General features: G+C 43.1%; 3 protein-coding genes and 1 long non-coding RNA gene across 5 annotated transcripts; 2 read left to right on the forward strand and 2 right to left on the reverse strand.

The window, feature by feature from the left end:
- The first annotated feature begins 78 nt into the window (after window positions 1–78).
- LOC108084844 (hexosaminidase D) lies at window positions 79–17,972 on the forward strand. Of its 2 annotated transcripts, XM_017181218.2 has the most exons (6): window positions 79–217; window positions 409–585; window positions 15,163–15,909; window positions 16,083–17,481; window positions 17,538–17,632; window positions 17,693–17,972. In XM_017181218.2, the coding sequence occupies exons 3-4, from the start codon at window positions 15,163–15,165 to the stop codon at window positions 17,457–17,459; spliced, it is 2,124 nt and encodes a 707-aa protein (XP_017036707.1). In that variant the 5' UTR covers window positions 79–217; window positions 409–585; the 3' UTR covers window positions 17,460–17,481; window positions 17,538–17,632; window positions 17,693–17,972. The 2 variants fall into 2 exon arrangements, with proteins under 2 accessions (XP_017036707.1, XP_070142396.1); XM_070286295.1 differs by lacking the exons at window positions 79–217; window positions 409–585 and adding an exon at window positions 2,293–2,822.
- On the reverse strand, window positions 10,351–11,381 carry LOC138928908 (uncharacterized). Its single transcript, XR_011445324.1, has 3 exons — window positions 11,252–11,381; window positions 10,810–11,159; window positions 10,351–10,725 (listed from the first exon to the last, which is right to left on the reverse strand). It is a non-coding gene; the product is annotated as an uncharacterized lncRNA (long non-coding RNA).
- Window positions 17,973–19,505: 1,533 nt separating the features above from the next.
- LOC108084843 (uncharacterized) lies at window positions 19,506–22,050 on the forward strand. The gene is made up of 5 exons (XM_017181217.3): window positions 19,506–20,109; window positions 20,189–20,367; window positions 20,426–20,559; window positions 20,621–21,266; window positions 21,327–22,050. The coding sequence occupies exons 1-5, from the start codon at window positions 19,954–19,956 to the stop codon at window positions 21,556–21,558; spliced, it is 1,347 nt and encodes a 448-aa protein (XP_017036706.1). The 5' UTR covers window positions 19,506–19,953; the 3' UTR covers window positions 21,559–22,050.
- A 372-nt stretch (window positions 22,051–22,422) lies between these two features.
- LOC108084842 (coiled-coil domain-containing protein 174) lies at window positions 22,423–24,346 on the reverse strand. The gene has a single exon (XM_017181216.2). It carries the CDS (start codon window positions 24,239–24,241, stop codon window positions 22,526–22,528), a length of 1,716 nt encoding a protein of 571 aa, XP_017036705.1. The 5' UTR covers window positions 24,242–24,346; the 3' UTR covers window positions 22,423–22,525.
- Window positions 24,347–24,386: the final 40 nt, after the last annotated feature.

Genomic DNA, 24,386 nt, shown 5'->3' on the forward strand with positions numbered 1-24,386 from the left:
CACAGTTAGTTCGTTGAAATGCATTTTAGATGGATGTCATTTCAAAGGCAAACAACACGTTCACATTTTCACAATGATATTAGTTATTTATAAGTTTGGTTATTCGTTATTACACAGAGAATTCGTATAAATATTTTTACTGCTACAAGTTGTTGAGGCTTTTCCGTTCGCTGGCTTGGGTCTTTGCTAAGTGGTATTAATGCAATAAGTGGAGCTGGTAAGTCTAGCATTGGCGAGCAGAGTGACCATATATTAAAATATTATGACTTGAAAATCAAAAACTTCAATTTCGATAGTATCGGAATGACTTGAAACATTTTCAAGCAACAGAAGAAGCTCAGGAACATTACAAATAAATAAGTTGGATCTGCCAGAAACGCTGATTTTATTTTTCTTGTTGATTTTCAGAGTAATACTAAAAGCTACTCGCCAATGGCTTGTCGTTGTCGGACTGGACCGAGGAAATAGGTCTGGCAGCACAGCCGTCAGTGCACTCGGTAAAATATTCAGGTGGAAAGGATAATTGGATAAATAAATTCGCTGGTAGTTAAAACACCAAATGCTGATATATGATGATTCTGATAGGTGAGTTCATTAAATTATTATCGTTCGACTTTTTATATCAAGCTTGCAAAAGCCGGTGTGTTTATGTGTATGTGTGTTTACTTTGTTTTGGTCGGCAGCAGCGTTGCCAACTTAGCTATTTTCAAGCTACATTTGGCAATTCTCAAAAGCACAAGGAGGAATAAATTGAAGATTAGTGGCTAGCCAGAATTAATTTTTAAGCGAAATTAGCGTTATTTTACGTATATACCCATATACCCCTTTTACCCATATAAAATTTACTCAACTTTGACTACGACAATGAAAAGTACATTTTCGAGAAAATTACTTTAAAACTGTTTCGAGGCAGTTTTTTTGAATGTCATTAAAATTAAATTTATGTATTACAATAATAATAATAATAATTATAATTGGGAACCTATATTTATCACTTCGCCGAGGTCATAGAACTCAATCCGGAATCAACATATTGATGCCAAAAACGAGTAGGTTAATTATTTAATTTAATTTAGTATATTTAATATTAATAATATTTTCTAATATATGGCTGAGTTAACAGCTTTTGCTGTTATGTTAAGTGTTAAATCAACTCGTAAATGTTCGGAAATTTGTTGAATGTTTCAAACAATAATTTGAACAATTTTCATAATTAATAATGAATATCCCTGGTGTAGAGCACCTCCTTGGCGTAATTTTTCCTTAAATTAATTAAGAAAATAATAATTATACATTCTCGGTTATATCTTATTTTTTCAACTTAGCTTTGCAACACTGGTCAGGAGCGCTGTTTAATTTTACAGTGTGCTGATGGCGCCTTGGTAACAGTGTGGCCATGCATGGGTTTGTTTACGTTTGGCGCTCTAAAAATAACGGTGTTGCTTTGAAATGCATTAAGTGCGCAAGAACCGACGCACAGTGGGGTAAAAGAGGCAAACATTTGCCAATAAATGAAGTAATCGTGATTGCAACATTTTCTTTTTTCTACTTAAGAAAACCTTTGTTATATATAAGCAGCTGAAAACTGCTATTGCCATATGAATGCCATTTCGATAATTATATATCGGTTAAATGACTGAAAGCCAGTAAGGACAGTTCGAATTATTTAACGTTTTGCATTGCATTTAAAAAAATTAAGATTACATAGGACAATACAAAATTTAAATCCATATCTTGCGACTGGGTTATGGTTGAAAATTTAGCGGGTAGCTCTTTTCGGTCGTTCCTTATACGGATGAATATATCGACGGTATTTTCAGTAATTCATAAATCCAGTTGTAGAATTTACCAGCATTACCATCTGACTGCTAACCTTTTTTGTTTTAGTTTGCTAGATCGTCTCTGTAAAATTTAATTACAGCTTATACGTCAGATATTTTTAATTTTAACTAATTTATATATTTTTACATGACGAAAAGTAATTTTTTTATTTTCATAGTAAACTTGAAAAAACAAAAATATAGCTTTGAAAGGGTTTGTCGTGGTCATGAGAAACATAAAACAAAACGTTGTCTAGATAATGAAAGGACAATTTATGTATTTCAAGGTTGCATAAATATCAATTTTGAAAATATTTGTAAAACATTAAGCGCCAAAATCGCCTGTTACACCACTGTGGGTCGCTTGCCGCCAAATGAAAAGCTCTTGCCGCCAAATGAAAAGCTGAGCGACTCTGAAACCCGTGGCATATAAACAGTGCTCAAGTTTAGTGCAACTGCAACGGTCCTCGGCTGCTGAGCTTGTGCTGCGACTTTTTCGGGTTGAATTGTCTGCAGTTTACGCGACTCGCGCGATTATCCTGACGCGATTTTTTACGTCGATGCAGTTGGGCAATTTGACTGCCGAATGAAAACCACTTAGGTCCTGAATAGGTGCCCAGGCGAGAAGGATGGTGGCATAAACAAGACCTTTAACAGTCAAGTTTAAAAAACAGTTTAAAAACAAATGCCCATTTTTGGATTATTTAGGTGTTTGCGTATCACGAGCACGTGATGACCGATTTAAAGCGTTCGGCGACTACTCTGAGCCCCCCTTCAAGACTTTAACCCTTTACTACCTTAACTGCATTCCAATATATAATAAAAAAGTGTTCAAATTATGCAAAACAGCGTACTTACTTTCTATGTTATTTGGAAACGTTTATAGATTCATATTGTCAATCCCTAAATCTCTGAGCTCCAGGTTCCCAAACTGTTCTTAAATCGGTGTAGATTTGAAATTAATTTGTAAAGTGCCTAAATGTATGTAATAAAATAGTAAAGGTAAGTTGTATCTTTTAACGTCATTAACATAAATGCCTTTTCTGCAGAGTCCTTTTTTATTTGTTATGACTTATTTATATTATTGAAATATACTGAGCAGGCAAATAAAAATAAATGTTATGTAGCCAACTAGGGTTAAAAGCTTTGCTTATTTTGCATATGGCCCTCGTAGCGTGGCATTTAACAATAAGCATTGGAAAGTGTTGAGGCCTCTGGCTATGTTGGGCATTCAAATGGAACATGGCAGAGCCCCCAACATCTCTGCATCCCAATCCTGCCCCCAGTGGGCAATCGTTTACCAAATGAATAATGTCGCTTTTGGGGCTCACTCTGTCGCCCAATTTTGTCCCCTTTGTCAATTTTTATTTGACACATTTTATTGGGCAAATCGCTTGGCGTTTGGTAATCCTTTTGCATTTCTAATTCTGTCAAAATCGAGGGCGACATTTCGCCCGGGGCTGCAGGCCCGTCCCAAGGGTAACATTTCTTTTTTGTTCACTCTAAATTGGAATCGAAATCAGATTTTGTGCTGATCTGTCTGTTTGTTTGTGGCAGCCACGGCTCTTCCTGTTGACTTTCATTTACAAACATTAGTTTTTTGCACTGTTGGCGAATTTCCACCACCCCAAAATATACCCAAAAACACACACATCCCACCTCTCCACCCCCGCTGGCACATTCAATTAGAAACATTTCGAACATTGAAGTGCATTGCTTTCGAGGATTCAGCCGTGCAGCAGCTGCAACTGTCGCCATTAGTGGTAAAGTTTATCCCCAGTTGGGGACCAGGGGGCGGGATTAATTTACATTTAATGTGTCGTGTGTTGTTTCGCCTGATTCATAACTCTCTATAAATGAATTATGCTTAAATTAACGGTATTATCTCGTTATTTTTGTATTCGAGCATAACTAATTGCTTGATAATTGAATCTTTTCAGCAAATTGATTACCGGACTTTTTGAGATTTTCCTATATAAAATATAAGCATAAATATAATGAAGTTATATAATTAAGTTGTTTAAGGTATGGGATAACTTTTGCAATTGGGCTTCTTGTTATAAGTTTTCTTGGTTGAAATTCAATCATTATTTCCATTCCATTTTTTACTGAAAATTCGATTGGGATTGCTCGACTATATAGTATTGTCCGTGCGGATTAAGCGCAAGCGAGTGAATCATTTGTGGAACGATAACTACCTCGCTTCCTTGCAGTCCCAATCTTACTGCTTGTATCGTTTGCGGAGCAGCTGCAGCCGGATTTTGGCATCGCACTGACGCAAGCATATTTCAGTGGATCAGGGCGGTAGGAAGTGAGTGCTGCGGTTGTTGCCAGCCAGGATTTATGAAGCACCGCACACTCCGATGGCAGGCGTATCCGTTTCCGCCTTGCCTCTTTTTGCCCCTACTCATTTTACTCTGCCCGTGCTTCTGTCGTCTTCCAAGTGCAGTCAGTGTGTTCAGGTTGCTGCAATTGTAATTCAATTGCCTTGAAAAACGTTGATTTACAACAATTCTTTTACTTTCAGGCTGTACTTGAGAGTAGAGCTCTGTCCCAAATTAGTAATCGGTAGTTTTAAGTAAATCCTATATTTAGTTGTTCATATGTGTGCATACTGTGGGTTTCTAGTGCAAGTTCGTTATTCCCTCTTAAATTTGTAACATTTGAGTAAAACTAAAGTATCTAGAGATTAAATTAACTGAATGTCACAAATTAAAAACACCTGAATTGCAGCCCAGAAAAGTAGGCAACATGCATTCTCTTTCCAGTCATATTTGCCTGTTTCTGTCTCCCTTCAATGGCTGCGGCTTGGCGGTTCAATATCGCATTGGGGACATCCCTTGAGAAAATTCTTATGTATGTGTATGTGTTGTATGGCCTAATTAAAGCTTTCTCGCCACAGTTAATTAACGTAATTTTGATTAACGCACCAAAATTACATTTAAATATTTCATTAGCCCCGGGAAACTGGGGAACTTTTCACACACGCTCACGCTCCCAGCCCACTCACATATTTACACATTCACACTTTGGCCACCGCAAGTGAGCGTCCAAAGTTGGGGCGAATTGGAAAGAGGAATGGAAAAGCGGAAGAGGAAAAATCTGAGAATATTTTTACAATTTTCATAAACGCATGAGGAAGAAGCATGGCAAAGTTTTACACGCACACACATTCGCCAAAGGGAGAGAGAGAGAGAGGGAGAGCATTTCGTATAGTTTAAAACAATGGGACCTTTCCCACGAGGCGCCTCCTGTCCAGGCTGTCCAATCCGCTGAGGCCGAGTGGTGCTGAATTGGCGGCCAGAATCCAGGATGTAATCCAAGGAAATGCGATGGGCGGCAGAGCAGAGGCAAAGAGAGAAATCAGAGCCAGAGGCAACCATGCGTGAAACGCAACCTGAGGACACGGAATGGGTAAAAATTAAGGATATGTGTAAGCGCAGGGACAACGGAAGTACTCAGCTAGATAGGCATTAATCCAGGTGTGTTCCAATGCTTTTAAGAGTTTAATTTATTTATTATTAGATATTTCATTCCATAATATTCCAAGTCATAGTCTACAGAAACCTGTGAAGCGGAAGTTGAACTAAGGCTCCTTTTAAGAGTTGTGAAAGAATGAAGGATGGATTAATTAATTAACTCAAAAGATCAAATTCAACAAAAGGATCGTTTGGTTAATGATTGAACAAAGAGACTTTACTTACTCCAATACACTATATATATGTATGTATATGGCCAAAATGAAAAATCCTTGCATCTGGCTTACCCACTGTGCCCCTGTGTAAGTATTTGTTGTTGGTTCGCTGTGGCCAGTTGTTTGGCGGTCATGCATGCATCCTGTGCTTCATTTACAAGTTATTTAGAGTTCTCCCGCTCCCGCTTCTGTTGATGACATTGCATGGGGACATGGTCTGCGGCCGGGGGAAGCCAAAGATGCGACAGGGCACGGGGAAGAAAGGGCACTGCGGCTGGGTGGAGCTGTGCGTGTGCACGAATTATATTTGCATGAGTGCGTATTGAAGTCAGACCATTTTCCAGAGGCAATCGGCAGGGGCGGCCTGACGGTGACAACCAAAACGAAAACAGTGGCAGTGTAAACAACCAGGACGTGCGGCAGGATGCGCAGGATATGGAGGATAAGGACGACCTACGTGCAACATGCAACAATAGCATTAAACTCGCAAAAACTACATACACACACACACACACACACTGGCCCCGTAAGCGGAATCTCATTTGGAAGCCTGGCAAAATACGCCGCATTTCTCGCATGCAAAGTGCGGGTGCGGGCCGGGACCGAAGTGACAGCAGTTGGCAGGAGTCCTGCGGACCTCAGACAAAAGTTTCCTAGGCTCATTTCGTGCCCCCCCCACGGTGCAGCCCTGCTCCAATTTAGCTGCAGTTTTGCGGGGGGCATTAGAAGTTAGTTCGTTACTTTGTTTTGGGAGGCGCAATCAAAAGAACAACTCGAGGCGAGCCTTTACACCGATGGGCCATTTGCAAGGCTTCAAGGAATATATGATTAGACGTATTTGGTTCGATCAGATATAGTTACAGTTCTTAACATAACGTTTACAATTAAAGAAAATCGACATAAAAAGCTTATAATTTTTATAAACCTTATAATTTACCCTTAAATTGTTTAAAACCGGAATATTCTAAAATGGGAAGGCAGCGTGTTATATATTCGTCGTGTCGAAATTTGTTTGTTTTTTGGACTTTTAAAGCTCGCACCACTTTGCATTCCTTTTTGCATTTACAGGATGCAAAATTAAAAGCCCGGGAAACCGGAAAGAAGGCGGGACAAACGGCAGGGGCAGCACCAGAGCAAAGAGCGAGGGAAATCGTTATTTGCTGTTGCACTTAATGCATCCAAATTGTTATAATTTGCACGGTAATTTTCGCTTTGGCCCGGAATGAAATTAGGGAAAATATTTTAATTGCTGCATAACGTTGGAATTATGCAAATGCGGCCTGAAGGCTCCAGAATGCTGTGGCAAAATATGGAAATGATCTGCCTAACGCTTTGTTTGCCTAAACTTAAATGGGTTTCTCAGTTTCTCGAAGAACACGCTTAGGTTGGAGTTGAATTTGACTTCGGATTTTACCCATTTCCGTCAGCTAATCTCCCCTTGTTTCCACCACATCCCTGTTTGAGTGCTCGCCCGTCTGTGCCGCTGTTTAATTAATTTTCAAGGCATCTCAGGGGCAAAGAGGAAGGGCCACGAAGCGTGCGGTTGACAGCTCAAGCGGAGTTGCGCATACGCCGTGTTGTCTGACGCTGCAACGCCGTCTGACAGTGATTAATTCGCCTGCATCCCAGTCGGTTGCCGCACACTGCGGCTGTCGAGGAGAATATCCAGGCGAGTGTCCAAGTGTCCGTTGGTCGAGCAGCTCCTGTGATATTCAATCACCTCGAAAGCCACTCCCGAAATTGGCCAACAACTTGGGCTCTCGCTTTGTTGATCTTTGCTAATGCCGAAAGCCATGGCCATCAGCCATCTAAACAATTGACCGAAAGTTTCGGTTTGACAAAAGTGTTTGACATGTCCTGGTTACCCTTTGGGCAAGGAGTTTGGACGAGCACACGACACGTACATGCCGAATGTGCTCCAAAGTTTGCATTGTACGCGCACCCTGGAAAGGGTGGGCGGTTGGCTGCAGTTGCACATTAAGGTACTTGCCACATGGTAGCTGTAAACTTAAAACAGGCAAAGTTTTCATTCGACTTTATGCGAACTTTGTTGACTTTTCAATTGATGTGCAACTTAATCCAGATGGGACATGAATTACCTGAGTGTATTCTATTTTATCTGTCTGCTATGGTTGTGTTCTCTGAGATGTGGTTACGCTTTGTAATCGTTTTATGGGTAGCCATTGAGAAAACTTATGAATGTATGCACTTGACCTAAGCTGCATTTTTAGGTTGTTATTTGTTTTGTAAATGTTTCTGAACAGAACATAATCTTGTTGCCATAATTGAATTTAATAGTCTATCAAAGCTGTTATTTTTAGTAAACGTGTTTAAATGTATTATAAAAGACGACACAATTTGCAATAGAAACAATGTTTGTATAAAGAAAAGTTGCATAATATTTTCTTTTGATTGCAAACGTTTTTCTGGAATAAATAAGTCCGTTCTTTCTGGTGTAGTTTCTTTCTAATAGTAATTTTCCATCATTGTAAGCCCATGCAATAGTCTTAAAATAATTAAATCAGTTGCAGTTAAGCTCTCCCCCGGGTCTTAAGTCTAAGCTTTCTTATCCGGCGCTGCAGCAATGTCTGGTTCAAAATGGCTGCTTTAAACCATTCCCCGCTAGCATCCATCAGCTCGTTGATGTAGTGGAACTCGAAAGCCGATGGAGAGCTTAGCTGCTCTCTGTGCAGAGTTACTTAATAAATCATAAACATCAATCAGAGCTCGGTCCCCGTTCGAGAGCTGGTGATGCCAGTCCTAGAGTGCATTCCATCAGCGATGTCAGAGCAGCTGCCTTGTTAGGAGCCTCTCCATATGCTCATTCACCCAGTATCCCAGTAACCCAGCCTTCCCAGTCCCTCCAGGGGGGGGGGGGTCAACACTTCGCCTGCTTTCGGGTCTGCATTAGTAAACATTTTGTTGTCAGCGCTCGTCATTTGCTGTCATCAGTCGACGAGTCAACACACAGCAGGCGTTGCACTTGGGGGCGGCTTCCAAAGGGGATGGAAGGCTCCAAAGGCAGAGTGGTGGGGAGAGCAAAGTCTGCATTTTACTGCCAGCAAAACAAAAGATTTTAATGGCTTTTACGGGAATTAAAAGGCGGCCAAAGTTGGGCTTGTTGTGTTGTTTTGGCTTTTACACAAAATGGTACTGCAAAATGGCTGGAACCTGCGGGAAATCCACATAAATGCACTATGGAATGCAAATAAACTTACATACAAATGTATAGGTATTTGCATTTCGTTGATATTTCGACTTAATGAAGCAAAATACATGCGTGGCCTGGTACGTGGGTCTTATCGCTGAATAAATATTGCGCATACGCAGCGTTGCCCTGTGTTGAGTGCATTTTCCATTCACAACTCACCCACCAAAAAGTGAAATAAATATAAAATCACAATGGTGGGTTTAATTTGTTTAAAATTCCTTTAAGCTATGATCCAAGTTTTTAGGTATTTATTATTATATTAGTATATTTGTTTATGGTATAATTAAAAAGGTAAATGCTTAGATTTGATGTTGACAAAAATGGTTAAATAATTTAATTAGACTACATGCACTTCGTTGGCTAGTCAGTTTCATGTTGAATATTTCACCTTGTCATAAACACATCTCAAGACTGAGTAAATCACCCAAAGCAGATGAATTCATCCAGTAACAGAGAGATTGCACAGTTTTCACTCCTCCCTCCTTGCTTTTCAATTTATTCGTCTTTCAGTGGGAGACTCATAAATCACAGTAAAGCCCATAATGCAATTGAAATCGATGTGCTTACAGCTCAACTGGAGCATATGTGCCGTAGCCTGCCAGAGGCTCTGTACAGTCTACAACCAGCACACGACGTGCTGTGTGATTTCAGATTGAGTTTTAAGCCACAAAGGTTACGTCACTGGGATATCCTCGGGCACGGGCACGTCTTGCCCAATAACCAATCGCTGACCACACAACAAACGTAAATGTACCTTTTTCTGCATCCCGGGCTGCCATCTATGTATATATTATGTACCTAGCAGGGCTATCTAGAAATCAGTGAAGCGCCCAACAAACAAAATGTCCAACCAAACACGTTGCCCATTCAGTCTCCTCGCTCTTTGCTCTGTCACCCGTTTTGTTACTAGTAAAATGCAGCAAAAAATCATTTCAAATTATAAACACGACGCCGTTGAGGGTTCCTTTTCAGGCAGGACACTCACAGCGTTGCTACGTGTCCTCGCCGTGATTTCCTATCCATTACACGGTGGGCGTATATGTATGGGAGGAATTTATAGAAAACATGTACACAGTATAATATATATTTGTTTCTGATACATTCTCAGATACTTTCTTAAACGTATGAAGTAACATTCCTGTTGACTTCCTTTTTCGGCTTAAAAAAAAATTATATTTGTAGAACAATAAGAGTTTGACAGCTTTTTGAAAAATATTTTTTAAATTGTTATTTACATACATAGTTTTCAAATGGCATCAAACTCTGATTGTATTTTCATTACGGAATGAATGGAATGCCTTGACTTGTATCCCTTGTGGGTATCGCATAGTCGGTACTTTTGACTCTGACTTCTTTTTATAGATTCAGCTTTTTATTCGCGCTGCAGCTGTTGCTGTGACAGTTTCTGCAGCCTTTGCTTTTTGCTGCTTAGCGCTTTCGAGCGGACAAACCGAGTGTTGCATAGTTATGGACGACGACGAGGACGATGACGACGCGCTGTTCTAATTCTCCCCACAGTTTCCCCCGACCTTCTGTCTGCTCTTTTTCCGCTCTAAACTTTTGCAGTTATAATCTACTTATGAAGTAGGTAACAACGTTTTTATTAAGTATGGACAGCGCCGAAGTAAAAAACGGAATGCAGACAATTTTTAAAGCTCTACAAAGTTTTGCTTCCCAACGTGGCAAGTTTGTTAGTTCGGCGGGGGACGGAAATTGCTGAGGGGAAATGTGGAACTATAGTTCATCAGAGTTTTTTCATTTCATTTTAGCTGGCGACAAGTTCCATTACTTTTCTGTTTGTTCCAATTCCCATTTACAGTCTGTTTTCTTTGCCAATTATTATTTTTGTCGAGGAGGAGACGAGGCTCGGTAGGTGGGAATTTGTACATGCATTTAATTGCCAACTTTTTTTTGCCAACAATATATATAACATTAGGGTTCCTGTACACAAATAATTGTACAATAATGCGCTTTATTTCAAAGCTCTCCTCGCCATTGAACTGGGAAATAAATGCACAAAATAGAGCACTCCATAAAGAACGATCTTTATATATTTTGTAGAAAGCTTATTTCAAGCCTCTTACCTGGTCGTTCGTTCCAACTGAAAAATCCCTGGCAATCCTTTCTAGCAAATTTAAAAGGTCTAACCCGACGCTTTATGACCGCATCCGGATGCATAACTCGAATCCAACCCTCGCCCGTCCACTTCCGCAACCTTCAGCTCTTCGGAGCAAGTGCTGCACTCTGGCAAACTGGTGAAATTTATTTGAATGGCCATCGAGGCATCTTGAGGCCACCCCGAGAAAGCAGCCATAAGGGGGCGCAGAGATGGATATCCGCAGCCCTCAGCTCGCCGTCCATTAGTGGCCGGCCGCCTGCTAATGGACGTTAATAAGGCGTTAAATTGCCTAATTGTCGATTATGGCTCTCGGAGCTATAAGGTACCGCAGGGAAAGAAGAAAAACTAGCACATAATTCTGCATGCCCATGAATAAGCCTCGGCTTCAAACTCTTCTTAATACTTACGTATTGCACTAAGAGAAAGAGGGATATTTAATTTTTTATGACTGGTACACTTCCTATTGTTGTCATTTATAGATAATATGTAATATATAAGGAGAGACTGGAAATAATACATAAATATGTAGAAGTAGATTTCCAAGCACTAACTTGATACAACTTTTTTAAACTGAAATTAAATCACAATTTAAAGCCAAATATTCCACAAGGGGTTCAAGCTTGGCTTAACCCACTTTTTCTCTCTGTGAACCTTTCCGCTAGGTGGTCCCTGAAGTGAACTATGGCCTGACCGGGCGGCAGCTTTATCCTTAAAGCCGAGTTAAGGCAGCTTTCCCATGGCTTCCTCCCGGCTTTTCCCCCTTCCTGCTGTTGCCGTTGCAAGCAAATTTTCTGCTGCTCAAAATGCAATGCAGGGAATGCAATATAAGCGATGCAAGAGCCACTGAATGGGGCAGCCGGAGGAGGGGCAGGAGCACAGGACACAGCACCATGGAGTGGTCTGAGGCAAAAACGCCGACAACCCAGAGTAACGATACTTACACGCTTAACGAGTCAGCAATTCAGGAAACCAATGTGTATTTGTACTCGTCTTTGTCATTTAAGGAATTTAAAGAAATTCAAAAATTAGTTGATTGAGACTTAAGTGCAAGAGAGAACTTTAAGAATTTAATTATTTGCTTGGGAAATGTATGAAAATATTAGAAATATACTTCTCAAAATAAATATTTATACATATAGAATATATTTTCCGGTAATCAAAGGATACTAATGGTCAAAATATAATTCCCACTTAATAAATACATATATCGAAAACAGCACGCGAGTACATGGAGTAAAGTCCATCGAAACAGCCGCTTTAAGGATCATTCATGTTGCCTTTTTTGGGTGCACTTGTTTTCTGCATTGAAATATATTTCAGTTTCGTTTTTAGTTCTGTGGCAAACAGCCAAATTGTGCGGTGGGCGGACACTTCACAGCGGGGCGCACTCGGCCATTTCTGGCACGATGGGCACTGGAGAGGGGTCCGGGCGGGAAGTGGAGGCCATAGTCAGGGCGGGAACGCAATGAACAAACGCCTGGCCATGACCACTGTGAATTGTGACTGCAAATTGGCCTGTCGGTCTTGCGGTGCAATTAAATTTAATTTAGAAGTCAGTCGACCCAAACGGTGTTCGGCTCTGACTGACGAGCCAGCCTGATGCAATTAGCAAAGATCCATTGTCCTGTCCTGAACAGTGCCTTCTCAGAGGCAAGGGAAAGTAAACGAACATCAAACGTGTGCACGTAGAAAAAATATATGTTTCGAAGATGTGTATGGATGGTTTCAAATACTTTCAAAGCTTATACTTTACATATTTTGAAACTTTTGAATGAATATTTGGGCACCGACAGGACAGGGCAAGAACACAAAAATACCCGGAAATCTTATTTCGTTTCCTACTTTTAAGTCGCTACGTATATGAAATAGTACAAAGCGAATACATATTAACTTTCGTATATATATAAATGTTCATTCAATCTAAGTTTGGTTATTTATTATTTCCAGCTTATTAATTTGGTTTTAACTAGATAGATATATTTTCGTATTGGAAATTCCGAGATATTCTAACATCTCCAAGTGTGAAACCCGACATCAAAGGACATGCAAGTGCTGCAGGTAGAACCTCCCTCGGTTTCTGGCTCATGTCACTCCACACACACACACATCAAGTACCCCTTCGGCCTCTGTGCGTTCCGTTTGCTTAGTTGGCTTCTCTATTTTTGCATCCTTAAAAGCTTTTGCCAACAAAGCGTCGGAAAACGAAAGCACCCGTTCAAAAACTGTTGTTGTGGCTTTGCGGCGGCGTCGGCGGGGAAAATATATAGAATCGGGAGATAGAAAAGAAAGGCCCATACACGTTTTCCCCCGGGGATATGTTTCGAGTGTACAATTTTGGCAACAACACACTTTGGAGAGTCCTCGAGGGAGCGAGGTTGGTTGGGTTGGCGAAGTAATGCAAATGTGGATTAGGCCAAATGGGTCAGCAATCGGATTTCCATTGGCTATTTACCAAATGCAAAATTGATGACGAGTAAATCGATGCGGTTTGTGATTTGCAGTAGAAAAATATAGGATATAAAACAGGACAATTATGTTAAAGATAAACTTTAGAGCTACAAAAAAGCGAATGCTGTGTTAATAGTAGTCACTATGTTAGGGTTCATTTATAAATTTATATATAAATCTAAGGTTGATGCATTTATTGCAAGTGTAAATTCAGAAAGAAGAACTATAGGTCATATGCCGCTCATCTGCCCAAATATACATGCCAGCTTCTATTTATTACATTTTTAATTAAAGCTCATACATACAGCGTTGTAATGTATAATTACAATTATTGTTAGTTGGGGGACTCCAAGCATTGCATGCTCTTTTGTTTGAAAAACGATTGGTTATGCTGTTGTAGCATGTTGTGCAAAATGCAATCAAACTGCACATTCAATAGTTCTCTAATTAATGTTCAACCCCACAATATTCCACCATAGCTTTTTTCAATGTAAATATTTGCATTGCCAATTTGTAATTGTGGCCAGTGGCTCATTAAAATTAGCAATTGAATCAATTGACTCCAGCGATGATGATAAACCTCAAGCACTCCACTCAAGCGACTAACAAGTGTCCACAAGGACCTGAAACTTTTCCGCATTAGTCTCTCCCGTCCTTAAACTCCTCAAGTTGGAAGAGTGAGCTAAGCGATGCCTCAACATTCCGGCACCCGCTGAAAAACCCACTCTAAAGCAAGTGAAAACTCAATTCAATTTCCGCCAGTCAGACAGCTGCACATTTCCACTTGAACACTTGCATTTATCGCCTGTCGAACCGTGCCAGTTTTGTTGGTGTTTCACTTGCCGCAGTTGGTCCTGAATAATGCCACATCCTCATCTCCATTCGCCGCCCTCCACCCCCAAAGCCATGCAGGACTCTTATCTGCCTATTTGTAGTACCTACGAGTGCAGCACCTATGCGGAATGTTTGGCTGAGCCGAGCTGCTTTTATGACTCTGACGGAGTCTCATTTAAATAAGCTGTCAGTTGTGCCTATTTAACCAAATGCGAGCAAACTATCAGGCAAGCCATTCCACCTATTCAGGTTTGACTATGGCCTAGAACAGCATAAGGGGTGTACTTACCGAGACTGTCAAGGTAGAAGCATGTAGCTTTCAGTTATAAGTAAGTTAAATTGGAATAAAGAATAAGCGATCCTTATTAATAATTATTATTATTTTACAACTTTAAAATAATCTTATGTTCGCATCATTTTTTGATTATACGAATAGAAGCCACAAAGGCTACATCGACTTCTTATTTACACAAATTCGATTTGGTTTCTAACTGGCCCACTGTGGCAATCGTTTCCTTTAACCCGAAGCCATGGTGCTCGGCCGCAGGAGTTGGGCAAGCACAAAGGCAGGACCCAAGACCGCAATAGCTGCAAGAACAACAATAGAAGCATCAGCCCCTTAACTCAACCTCAATGAGCAGCTCTGCTCGAAACGGTGGCGTATGAGTAACGTGCGGCTGGCGGCAGCGGCGTTTGTGGGTTGTGTGGACTTATATAGCATAACTCCGGGGGCTACTTGTTGGATCTTCAAATATTTATGAAAAGTGAAGCAAGTTTTTCATCTGCAGCACACTGCAGTGGCTTACTTTCCGCATCCTTACACTGAAAAGAAATCGCCAAGCAGCAAAAAAATTATATAACTCGGCCGGATGTACTTTATTAACTGGAAAAACGAAGGGAAAAATATATTAAAAATATAAATATATAATTATAAAAAGAAATATATATAAATAAATATATGTATATATGTATAATACATCGACCTTGCACAGCTTACCAATAAGTATGTCTTTTATGTCACTCTTTCCTTTTGCAGATGCACTCAAACTTGTGGATATTTATTTGGCGCCGCAAACTCTCCTTCCTGCTGGTTGTGTCTGGCCTGGTACTTCTCGGCCTTTGGACATGGGCTATATTAATCGATACAACAGCACCCCAGCCACCTGGTGCTTTATCCAGCACTGAGCGACTGCAGCAGCAGCAGCAACAGGCCACTGGCTACCAGCAGGTGCACATCATCCAGAAGCTGATTGCACAGGCCAATAGAGTACTCCGTGCCGAACGGCTCAGGGATAACGCCGTCGAGAAAGCACCGTCGCCCGTCCAACGCTTGGGGAACGTGCGATTTCTGCGACCCACGCAGGCCAAGAAGGCTCCCCTGCCAATGTCAGAGAGCTATTTATTCGAGCAGGAACGCCTCAAGATACTCGAGCAGCAGCAGCGCCAGCGGAACGCCGGGATGGAGGAGCTGAATAATGCCGAGGATGAGCGAATGCTTAGCTCGGCAGAGCGACAAACACAGTATGAGCACGAGTTGCAGCGCATGGGAGTTCCGGTAGTGGCTGGAATCGGGCCAGACGGTCCGCGTGCTCCTGCCGAGCGCCTCGTCCATATAGATCTCAAGGGAGCCCCGCCTAAGATTAGTTTTCTCAAGCAGCTCCTGCCCATGCTGCGGGCCCTGGGAGCCACGGGTCTGCTCATCGAGTACGAGGACATGTTTCCCTATAGCGGAGCACTCCAGCCTCTGGCTGCGCATAACGCTTACAAGGAAGAAGAACTGAGGGTTAGTGGATGCAGCACATTGAGTTGACATAATTTAAAAATCAATCTATAGAAATATTATAGAAAGTAAATATAACAATTTTTATTTGTATTTTATATATTAAGTAAAATATTTACTTTCTGAGTATGGATCCCATTATTGTAAACGATAATTAAGACTATGATCTCTTTTAGGACTTCCTGGAGTGCGCTGCTCTGCACGGCTTGAGTGTAATGCCTCTCGTCCAGACCTTTGGCCACATGGAGTTCGTGCTTAAGCTGTCTGGCTTCGAGCAACTGCGCGAGCTGACCGAGAGCCCGCAGTCGATTTGCCCCAGCCAGCCGCAGAGCATGGCGCTGCTGGAGCAGATGCTCACCCAGGTGATCGAGCTGCACCTTCAGTGTCTGGGACATGCGACTCAAACGTCCGCCGCGCCTTCAGCGCCCATCCGTTTCACCCACATCCACATCGGTTGCGACGAGGTACAGCGTATGGGCGAGTGCTCCGTCTGTCGCCAACGACTGCGCAGCGAGCTCTTTCTCTCGCACGTGGTGAGCCTGGCGCACTTTATCCGCCGCCAGTGGCCTCAGCTGGGAGTGGTCATCTGGGATGATCAGCTGCGCTCGATGTCCCTCAGCGAACTGCAGCATTCGCAGGTGGGAAGCTACGTGGAGCCCATGGTATGGGTGTATGCCAGTGACATCTACCACTTCATCCAGCCGCAACTGTGGGATACCTACGCCAAGGTCTTCCCTAGCGCCTGGGCTGCCTCGGCCTTCAAGGGAGCCTTTGGGGAGAGCTTGTTAGTGCCGCCGCTGCAGCATCATCTGGAGAACAACATCCGCTGGCTGGCGGTTATTGCCAAGGAGGGCGGACGGTTTGCCAAGGGGCTGAGAGGCCTAGCCCTGACAGGATGGCAGCGATACGATCACTTCGCTGTTCTCTGCGAACTTCTGCCCGTGGGCATTCCCAGCCTGATGACGTCGCTGTCCACTGTCGCCAAGGGCTACTTCAGCACGAACCCGCGCGACAACGAGTTGCTGAGAGTGCTGCAGTGCATCTTTCAGCCAGACAGCCGGCGGTCAGGTCGCCCCTGGCTAGAACTGCATCCCAATGCCCACCACAGCCAGTTGTTTGCCGTGTGCAGTTATCCGGGCCACATGGTCTTCAAGTACGCCCTGCGCCTGTTCGATAAGCTGGCCGAAATCAGGATCTATTTGGAAAAGACGCGCGACCAAAGCGCCTGGCTCTCGGACTACAACGTCCGGCACAACTTCAGTTCGCCGCTGAGAGTGCGAGAGTTGACCGTCCGGACGCCGGTGCTGATCGAGGAACTGCGGGCCATGGCTCGAGAGGCACAGCAGCTGCTGTGGGAGGTGTATGACGAGTACACGGTGACAGAGTTTGTGGAGCAACACATTTACCCCACCATTGCGGCGCTGCAGCGTCAGCTGGCCATCGGGGAGACGCTCCTTCAGAGGCGCACCTGGCCGCAGAGGCCACTACCGCTGGCTTTGAAGCTGCAGGAGGACATGGGACTGGTGACGAATCAGCAGGAGCAGCAGCAGTGAGGTGATTGATCTGATTGGACAGGTGAGTTTGCACCTTGGTAACGCAGTTCATAATTGATTGATGATTAATTTTATTAGACCGTGCCATAACTTAAGAGAAGCCTTTACAAAAATCAACAACGTTGGCCCGAAGAAGTACATTCTGATTTTCACGTTCTGTCTGACTCAGGAGTGTAAGGGTGGCTTTTGCGTTTTAAATTAAGCCTAAATAAAGATTTACATATGTATTTTAGACTCTGGGCGTGACTGCATGGACTTTGATGCCAAATTCTGGAATCTTTATTTACTCGCAAAGTGATGGCGTTCGAAACGCCCAACAACAAGGAGTGTTAACAGCAGCAGCGGCACTTCCCGAGATCCATAATGCATTGCATTTTCAGCATTCAGTACTACATAATAGCATCAAATGTTCATTTTTTTAGAGTACTTTGTAAGAGCGCAACTATACAAGCCAAGCATAAACAAATTAATCAAAATAACTGTAACAATAATGAAATAAACATCTTTAAATTACGTCTTCCACTCTAACGACTTTTTGAATTATTTAATGTTCATAATACAGGTAACTATGAATGTCACATATCCTTAACCTTACTATCAATATAATATGAATATATCAAAGAGAAGGACATAACTCCATAAGAAGCCACTGTTTGAAGTACTCATAGTCCATTTTCTAAATTTTAAGAAATTCTTTTGGCTAAGAATATGGGGAACGAGTCATCATAGGGCCACCCTATCAAGATAAGTTATATTATTTATTTTTTATTAAATAATTATTAATATATCGGAATTTCCACAGAAAGGTTCAACCCGGGCAAAAATGTAAAGGTTCTTTAAATTGTAAATATGTAGTTACAGTAAGATTAACTGTGACAAAATATAGCAATATGTTCTAAAACAGATATCCAAATATTCGAATGACCGCAAACTCTCTTTTTCATTTATTTGATGAAAAACATACATGCATACATAGATTATTAAAAAGGCATGTTTTGTTTTGATAACTTCTAAACCAGAGGTACTAAGTTTCTATGCAGGTACTATGCTTCTAAACCAGAGGTACTATGCTTTGACTTTTGCTTTCCATGCTTTCCTCGAAAATAAAAGAAAATAAGAATACGCTATTACCAATAACGGTATAATTTGATTTACATTGTATCTTCCTCTTATTTCCCGAACTAAATATCTCGTTCAAATTTAATTCAAATTAAATATTTAAAAAGGCAAGTCATTTATGAAAAACTCAACCACTTCAAGAGGCATCAGTGCACGAAACAAAACAAATGAGTTACATTAAAATATTGCCGCTGGGATACGCATAAATTTGCAATTGAATTGGTCGACCTCAAACACCACTCCCGTTTTTTGTCCCGTGCGAATTACTTGAATATGGCAATTATCTTAAAAATTAAAAATGTCCCAAAATCCAGAAGAAACTATTTGTTAAGCCCTTCATCAGAAAAAAAATCGTACTTTCTACAGTTTTTATTAGTTTTAATCCGTATGTGCGTGTGCGAGGTTTAATTTTTATTTTGTTGCCTTTACAGAAAAAGTAATGATGCAGTCTTGTTTTAAATGATATTACTATACAAAAACCCAATTTTTGTATTCAACATCAACTTTTAAAGTTATATAAAAAGAAACCTAATAAGGAAGTCTGACCATAGAAGCCTCCAAATTATCCAGCTCCTTGCTCGTTATTTTTATCCAACGACTCTTGGAGATTCTCTTTAAGCAAAGGATCACTTCTTATTGGACGTTTTTGACCTTTCTGCTCCAAAATTTTCCAAACGTTTTCTATAATTCCGAACTTTGTGGTAGTGAAAATAATTGCAGGGGATCATAATACATCAGGCAATCCTTCACAACCTTCGCTGGACAATTATTTTCCAATATGGTCTTTTACTAAAAACGATCCATATTACCCTCGATAAAGGCCGAAATTCCTACTCCCGACGACCGACACCATTAAATTCCTACCAAGCATCTTATTCCAATAGAAAATCATGGGGGTTGACAGACAATGAAATATATGGCAATTCCCTAGAAAAGTAGCTTTGATTCTTATACACTTTGCACTTTTTTTTGAAAAAATTAATAAATAAACATTCATGTACATGAACATGTTTCATTGCTTGGCGGAAATCACCGCTAACGTAACATAGGCTAACGGTTTCCCGCGTACCGTTTGAAATTGTTGCGTAATGTAAGCACAGGGTTGAAAATACGTAAGACGATGACGAAAGCACGAAAGGACGAAAGAATACTGAAAGAGAAGAAGAAGCACGAAGCGGGGCAAAAAAAAAACACATGCTAGCGCAAAATCGATGAATAAACGTTGAAAGCGAACACCGAAAACGGAAAAGTGCAACGTGCTCAACGAAAAGTTAACAGAAAAATTAAAAGGAACCGCCCACGAGGTTTCCCCAGGTTCCAATAAGCGTAGAGGACGCCAGAAAGCGCAAGTTGTAGAGCAGTAAGAGCCACAGAGATGGGAATTACGGAGGCGGCCACACCAACAACAACCGGAATGGGAGCGGCAAACAATGGGGCAGCCGCTGTGGAGGGCAAACAAATCTTGTCGCTGGAAATGTTCCAGGACATTTTCAAGCATGCGGAACCAGACGTCCAAATTGATGCCTTTGAGGTAATAAATCCCACCTTCCCCAACCCTGCTCTAATTTGGTTATGAAATCACCGAAACGGACACGTGTCCCCTTTTGCAGCTGGCCCAGGGCTCCGACCGGGGCGACAACTACACGGCCGCCTTATACCGCATCAATCTTAGTGGCAAGCGGCAGGGTCTGGATGGGTGCCATCACAAGTGGGAGCAGAAAGTCATCTGCAAGGTGATGCCGGAGAGTGTAGTGCAGCGAGAGGCCTACAAGAGCGACAAGCTCTTCCGGTGAGAGTCCTTAATCCCTTGGAATTTGTTGTTCTTATCCTATCCCTTTCGTTTCCAGCAACGAGGTGGAATTTTACACCACCATCATGCCCGAGCTGCTCAAGTTCCAGGCCAGCAAAACAGGCCGGGACACGCCAGTGTTCAACGCCATTCCCAAGTGCTACACGGCCAGGCACGACCTGCTCATAATGGGTAACCAAGGACTTGAAAATAGCAGAAACTGAAATTAACCCACTGCTTCCTTTCCGTACAGAGGATCTACGAGAACGAGGCTTTCAGATGTCCGACCGCCATAAAGGTCTCAGTATGGAGGAGACGCAGTCCGTCCTGCTCCAGGTGGCGCAGCTGCACGCCCTCAGTTTGGCGTACAAGTTCGAGCATCCGCTGGAGTTTAGCAAGCTGTGCAGCCTGATCAGCGAGGGCATCTTCTGTACGGCCAACACAAGCTGGTATCGAAACTACTACGAGAGGCTCACGAAGAACGCCATCAAAATGGTGTCTGAGGTCCTGCCTGCCGACTCAAAGTACGTTCTGGCCATCAACGATTTTGCCGAGAGCTCCTCATTCTTTGGTCGCATGGTGCAGCTGGCCAGCGCCGAGTCACCGCTGGCGGCCATCTGCCATGGCGACTGTTGGGTAAATAACTTTCTGTACCATTACGATCCGGAGGATCCGCAACGGGTGCTGGAGGTGGCCCTGCTCGACTTCCAGCTGATACGCTACAGCTCCATTGCCCTGGACATTGCCAACCTGCTCTACTGCTGCACCACGAAGGAGATGCGGGATGCCGAGCTTCAGACGCTGCTCAACACATATACGGAGGAGCTTTTCCGGTGGCTCCAAATCCTGTGCACAGCTCTGCCGGACCACTGTGACACACTGGAAAAGTTGCAGGATCTGTATGGCAATCTGTTCAAAGAAAATCATCATAGTAATGCTCTTTTTTCCCCACTGTCTAGGTTTGCCGAGGAGCTGAAGACCTACGGCCGTTTCGCTCTTGGCCTGGCCATGGACATCATACCAATAAGCACCTGCTCCTCCGAGGATGCCCCGGATATGTATTTGAAACGCAGTGGGGACGATCCCGAGGAGGACGTAGGTGCGCCCACGCTCAACTTTCCACCCAACGACCTGTGCCGCCAAAAGATGTCCGAGATAGTGATCGATATGGTCGATCGGGACATGCTCTAATCTACAATGCAACCCGAGGCCGAGGGAACGCGAGCTGTCTGCCAAAACACCAATTAACAATAGCATAGCGAGCTCAGATAGCTGATGATACTCACTTAATCCTTAGTTCTTATGCAAGCTAGTAAATATTAACCTTAGATTAGCAAGACTTGGTACGTTAAGGGTTCCACCGCCAAACTTTATGTTGTGTTAGGTTTCTATTGCAATGGTAAACACTAAACTATGATTATTTTCCCAAATTTTCCATCAAACGAATTGCGGCCAAAAGTACACTATAATTCGCGTTTTTGAATTGTTTAGAAATTATAAAAGCTAGCTTTTGGGGATCCCATGAAATCCCACGATATTTTGTGAATAAGGAAATTCACAAAATTAACATTTTGGCCCTTGCAAAATAAGCAATTTCATGGACTTGAAAGCAACATAGTTTATACAATTTAAAAAATAGAAATGTCATCAATTCTGTTTCAATAAATGTTGAACGGAACTGAATAGGGGTACTGGCACATTTTCTTGTTGTTTCTTTTGATTTCAATTCAACTATGCAAAACCAAAAGCCATTAGAATTAAGAAGATGTGTAACGTCATATGATTGTGTGGCTTTTGAAGTGGCTTCAGGCTCTCTCTTAAATTTAATTTAAAAACCAGTAAGAGAGCGCTCTTTAACCAGCCGCTCTCTTGTACGCATACTAAGATAAGTAACGCCATACAATTGCTAATACAAGCAAGAGCATTCTATTTTTTAAGAGCAAAGAGAACGCGTTACTCATCTTATAAATTATAATGTCTTTGGCAGAACTATAAGAGGGTTGGGAAATTCGTAACACTAACAACGAACAAATAATTTGTTTGTTTTTTTTTTACGCTCAAGGAATTCCAAACCGCATAGAAAAAATTTATTTTCACGTAATGATTATAATAAACTATATTGCTTATACAAAGCACCTAACTTTAAACTCTAACAGTCCTAATAATCCGCCTTGGCTGTCCAGGTGGCCTTGTTTCCCAGCACACCCTTGTCACTGTTATCGCGCAGAAACCTCAAACCCGCCTCGATAGAGCGCTCCAGGTCAGCCTGGGACTTGGCACGCTTCGCTGTAGTCGGAGCAGCAGTGTCATCCAGTCCAGGTGGCGGTGGAATGGCGGCGCCCAGGCCTCGAGCGGAGGACCCAGGTTCTTCATCGTAACTGTCCTCGTTGCCGGAGGTGTAGTTGCGTCGCTGGAATGTGCGTTCCCGCTTGGTGGTATGAAAATTGCAAAACTCTTGCTCCGCTGACCCGCCTTCCCACGTCGGAGGTGGTGGCATGCTGTTGAAATTGCTGCGTTTTGGATGAGTTGGGGGCTCTGGCATTGGCGCAAACTCTGATTGCCGCTGGGCACGCTGCTTCTCGTTCCACTCTTCCTGTGACATGGGTAGCCGCTCGGCCTTGTACTTCCACTCCTCCTCCTCGGGTGATTCTGATCCCCGCCGCTTGGCTGGAACGCCGGGCTTATCCCGGTCCCAGTCCCTTACATGCTCCTTTCTTGCTTCTTCTAATTCGGCCTCCTCGTCCGCCTTCTTTCTTTCAATTACTTCCCTCTTCTTCTGCTCCTCCTGCGCCCGCGCCTCGGCTTTAGCCGTTTCTTCGTCCTTCTTTTGCTGCTGCTCGCGCTCGTACTCCTCCTTACTGATGGGCGGCAAGCCGTTGCGTGCCCGTATCCTGTTCTTGGCGGCGAGCACGCGATCGGCTACGAGCAGGTTCCGCTTAGAGAGCATCTCTTCCCGTCGACTCTGTTCCGCGGTCGTGGCTCTGCGGGCTTCCTCCAGGGCAATCTGCTGTTGTTTGCGCTCTGCCTCGTCGGTGGAGAAGGCGTAGTAGCCAACGCCATGGGTGCGCGCTTCGTCGAAGAAGACGTCCTGGTAATGCACGTCAGGCTTGTCGAAGTTCTCCTGCTCCTTTCGCTCCCAGTTTAGGCGCTGCTCGTCGTGCTTGGTCATTGTGGACAGGGCATCACTGAAGACGCTCTCCGGAGGTGGTGGTCCGTAACTAGGCTCGCCATCGCCGTCATTTTCGTCTTCGCTGTTCTGGACGTGGCTGCCTTTGGTATCTATCATCCAATTGGCCTTCGTTTGATCCAGCCGCTCGGGCATGCTCTCGGCCAGCTGCCTGTCGCGCCTCTTGGCCGCCGATAGTTCCTTTCTCAGGCACTTTCTAGTGCGCCCCAGGCAATCCACGTACTCCACTTCGTCGTCTTCATGGCCCTCGTCCTCGTCCCCGCTGGAGCTACTACTGCTGCTCTGTCGTTGGCGGGTCTCACTCTTCTGCGGCAGCTGGTGGCACTCCTCCTGCTTTTTGCGATTGAACATCACCAGGCAGTTGTCATCAGAGTTCAGGCTGCCACCGCTGCGGCTCATCCGGTCGTAGAACTTGCTCTTGGCCTCCAGCACCCGGCGGGACTTGTCCAACTGGGCATGGTCCTCTGCCTCGTACACCTTGGCATCATCTCCACTTTTTCCGACCGCCTTGTAGCCGTGATCCTTGGACTTTTCCTTGTCTCTGCTCTCCCTGTTGGGCCGGAACTCTGTGGCGGATGGTTTGCTGGCCTTCGCTAGCCTGACCTCATGCTGCTTCCGTAACAACTCTGCTTTTAAGCTGAGCAGGGAAGAGAGATTCACGCTGATTGCTTTGTTTGGGTCGTTCATCTTTCACAATAATAACGATAATAAATGAAAACAGACGACAATGTGCCCGGCAATTTGCAGGATTTCCCCTTTAACGGCATCTGGTCACTTTAAATGAATGAATAAACATTTAAATAACATTTGAGTTTTCAGACTACACAACTGT

The sequence above is a fragment of the Drosophila kikkawai genome, chromosome 3R, assembly GCF_030179895.1.
Source record: "Drosophila kikkawai strain 14028-0561.14 chromosome 3R, DkikHiC1v2, whole genome shotgun sequence".
NCBI lineage: Eukaryota > Metazoa > Arthropoda > Insecta > Diptera > Drosophilidae > Drosophila > Drosophila kikkawai.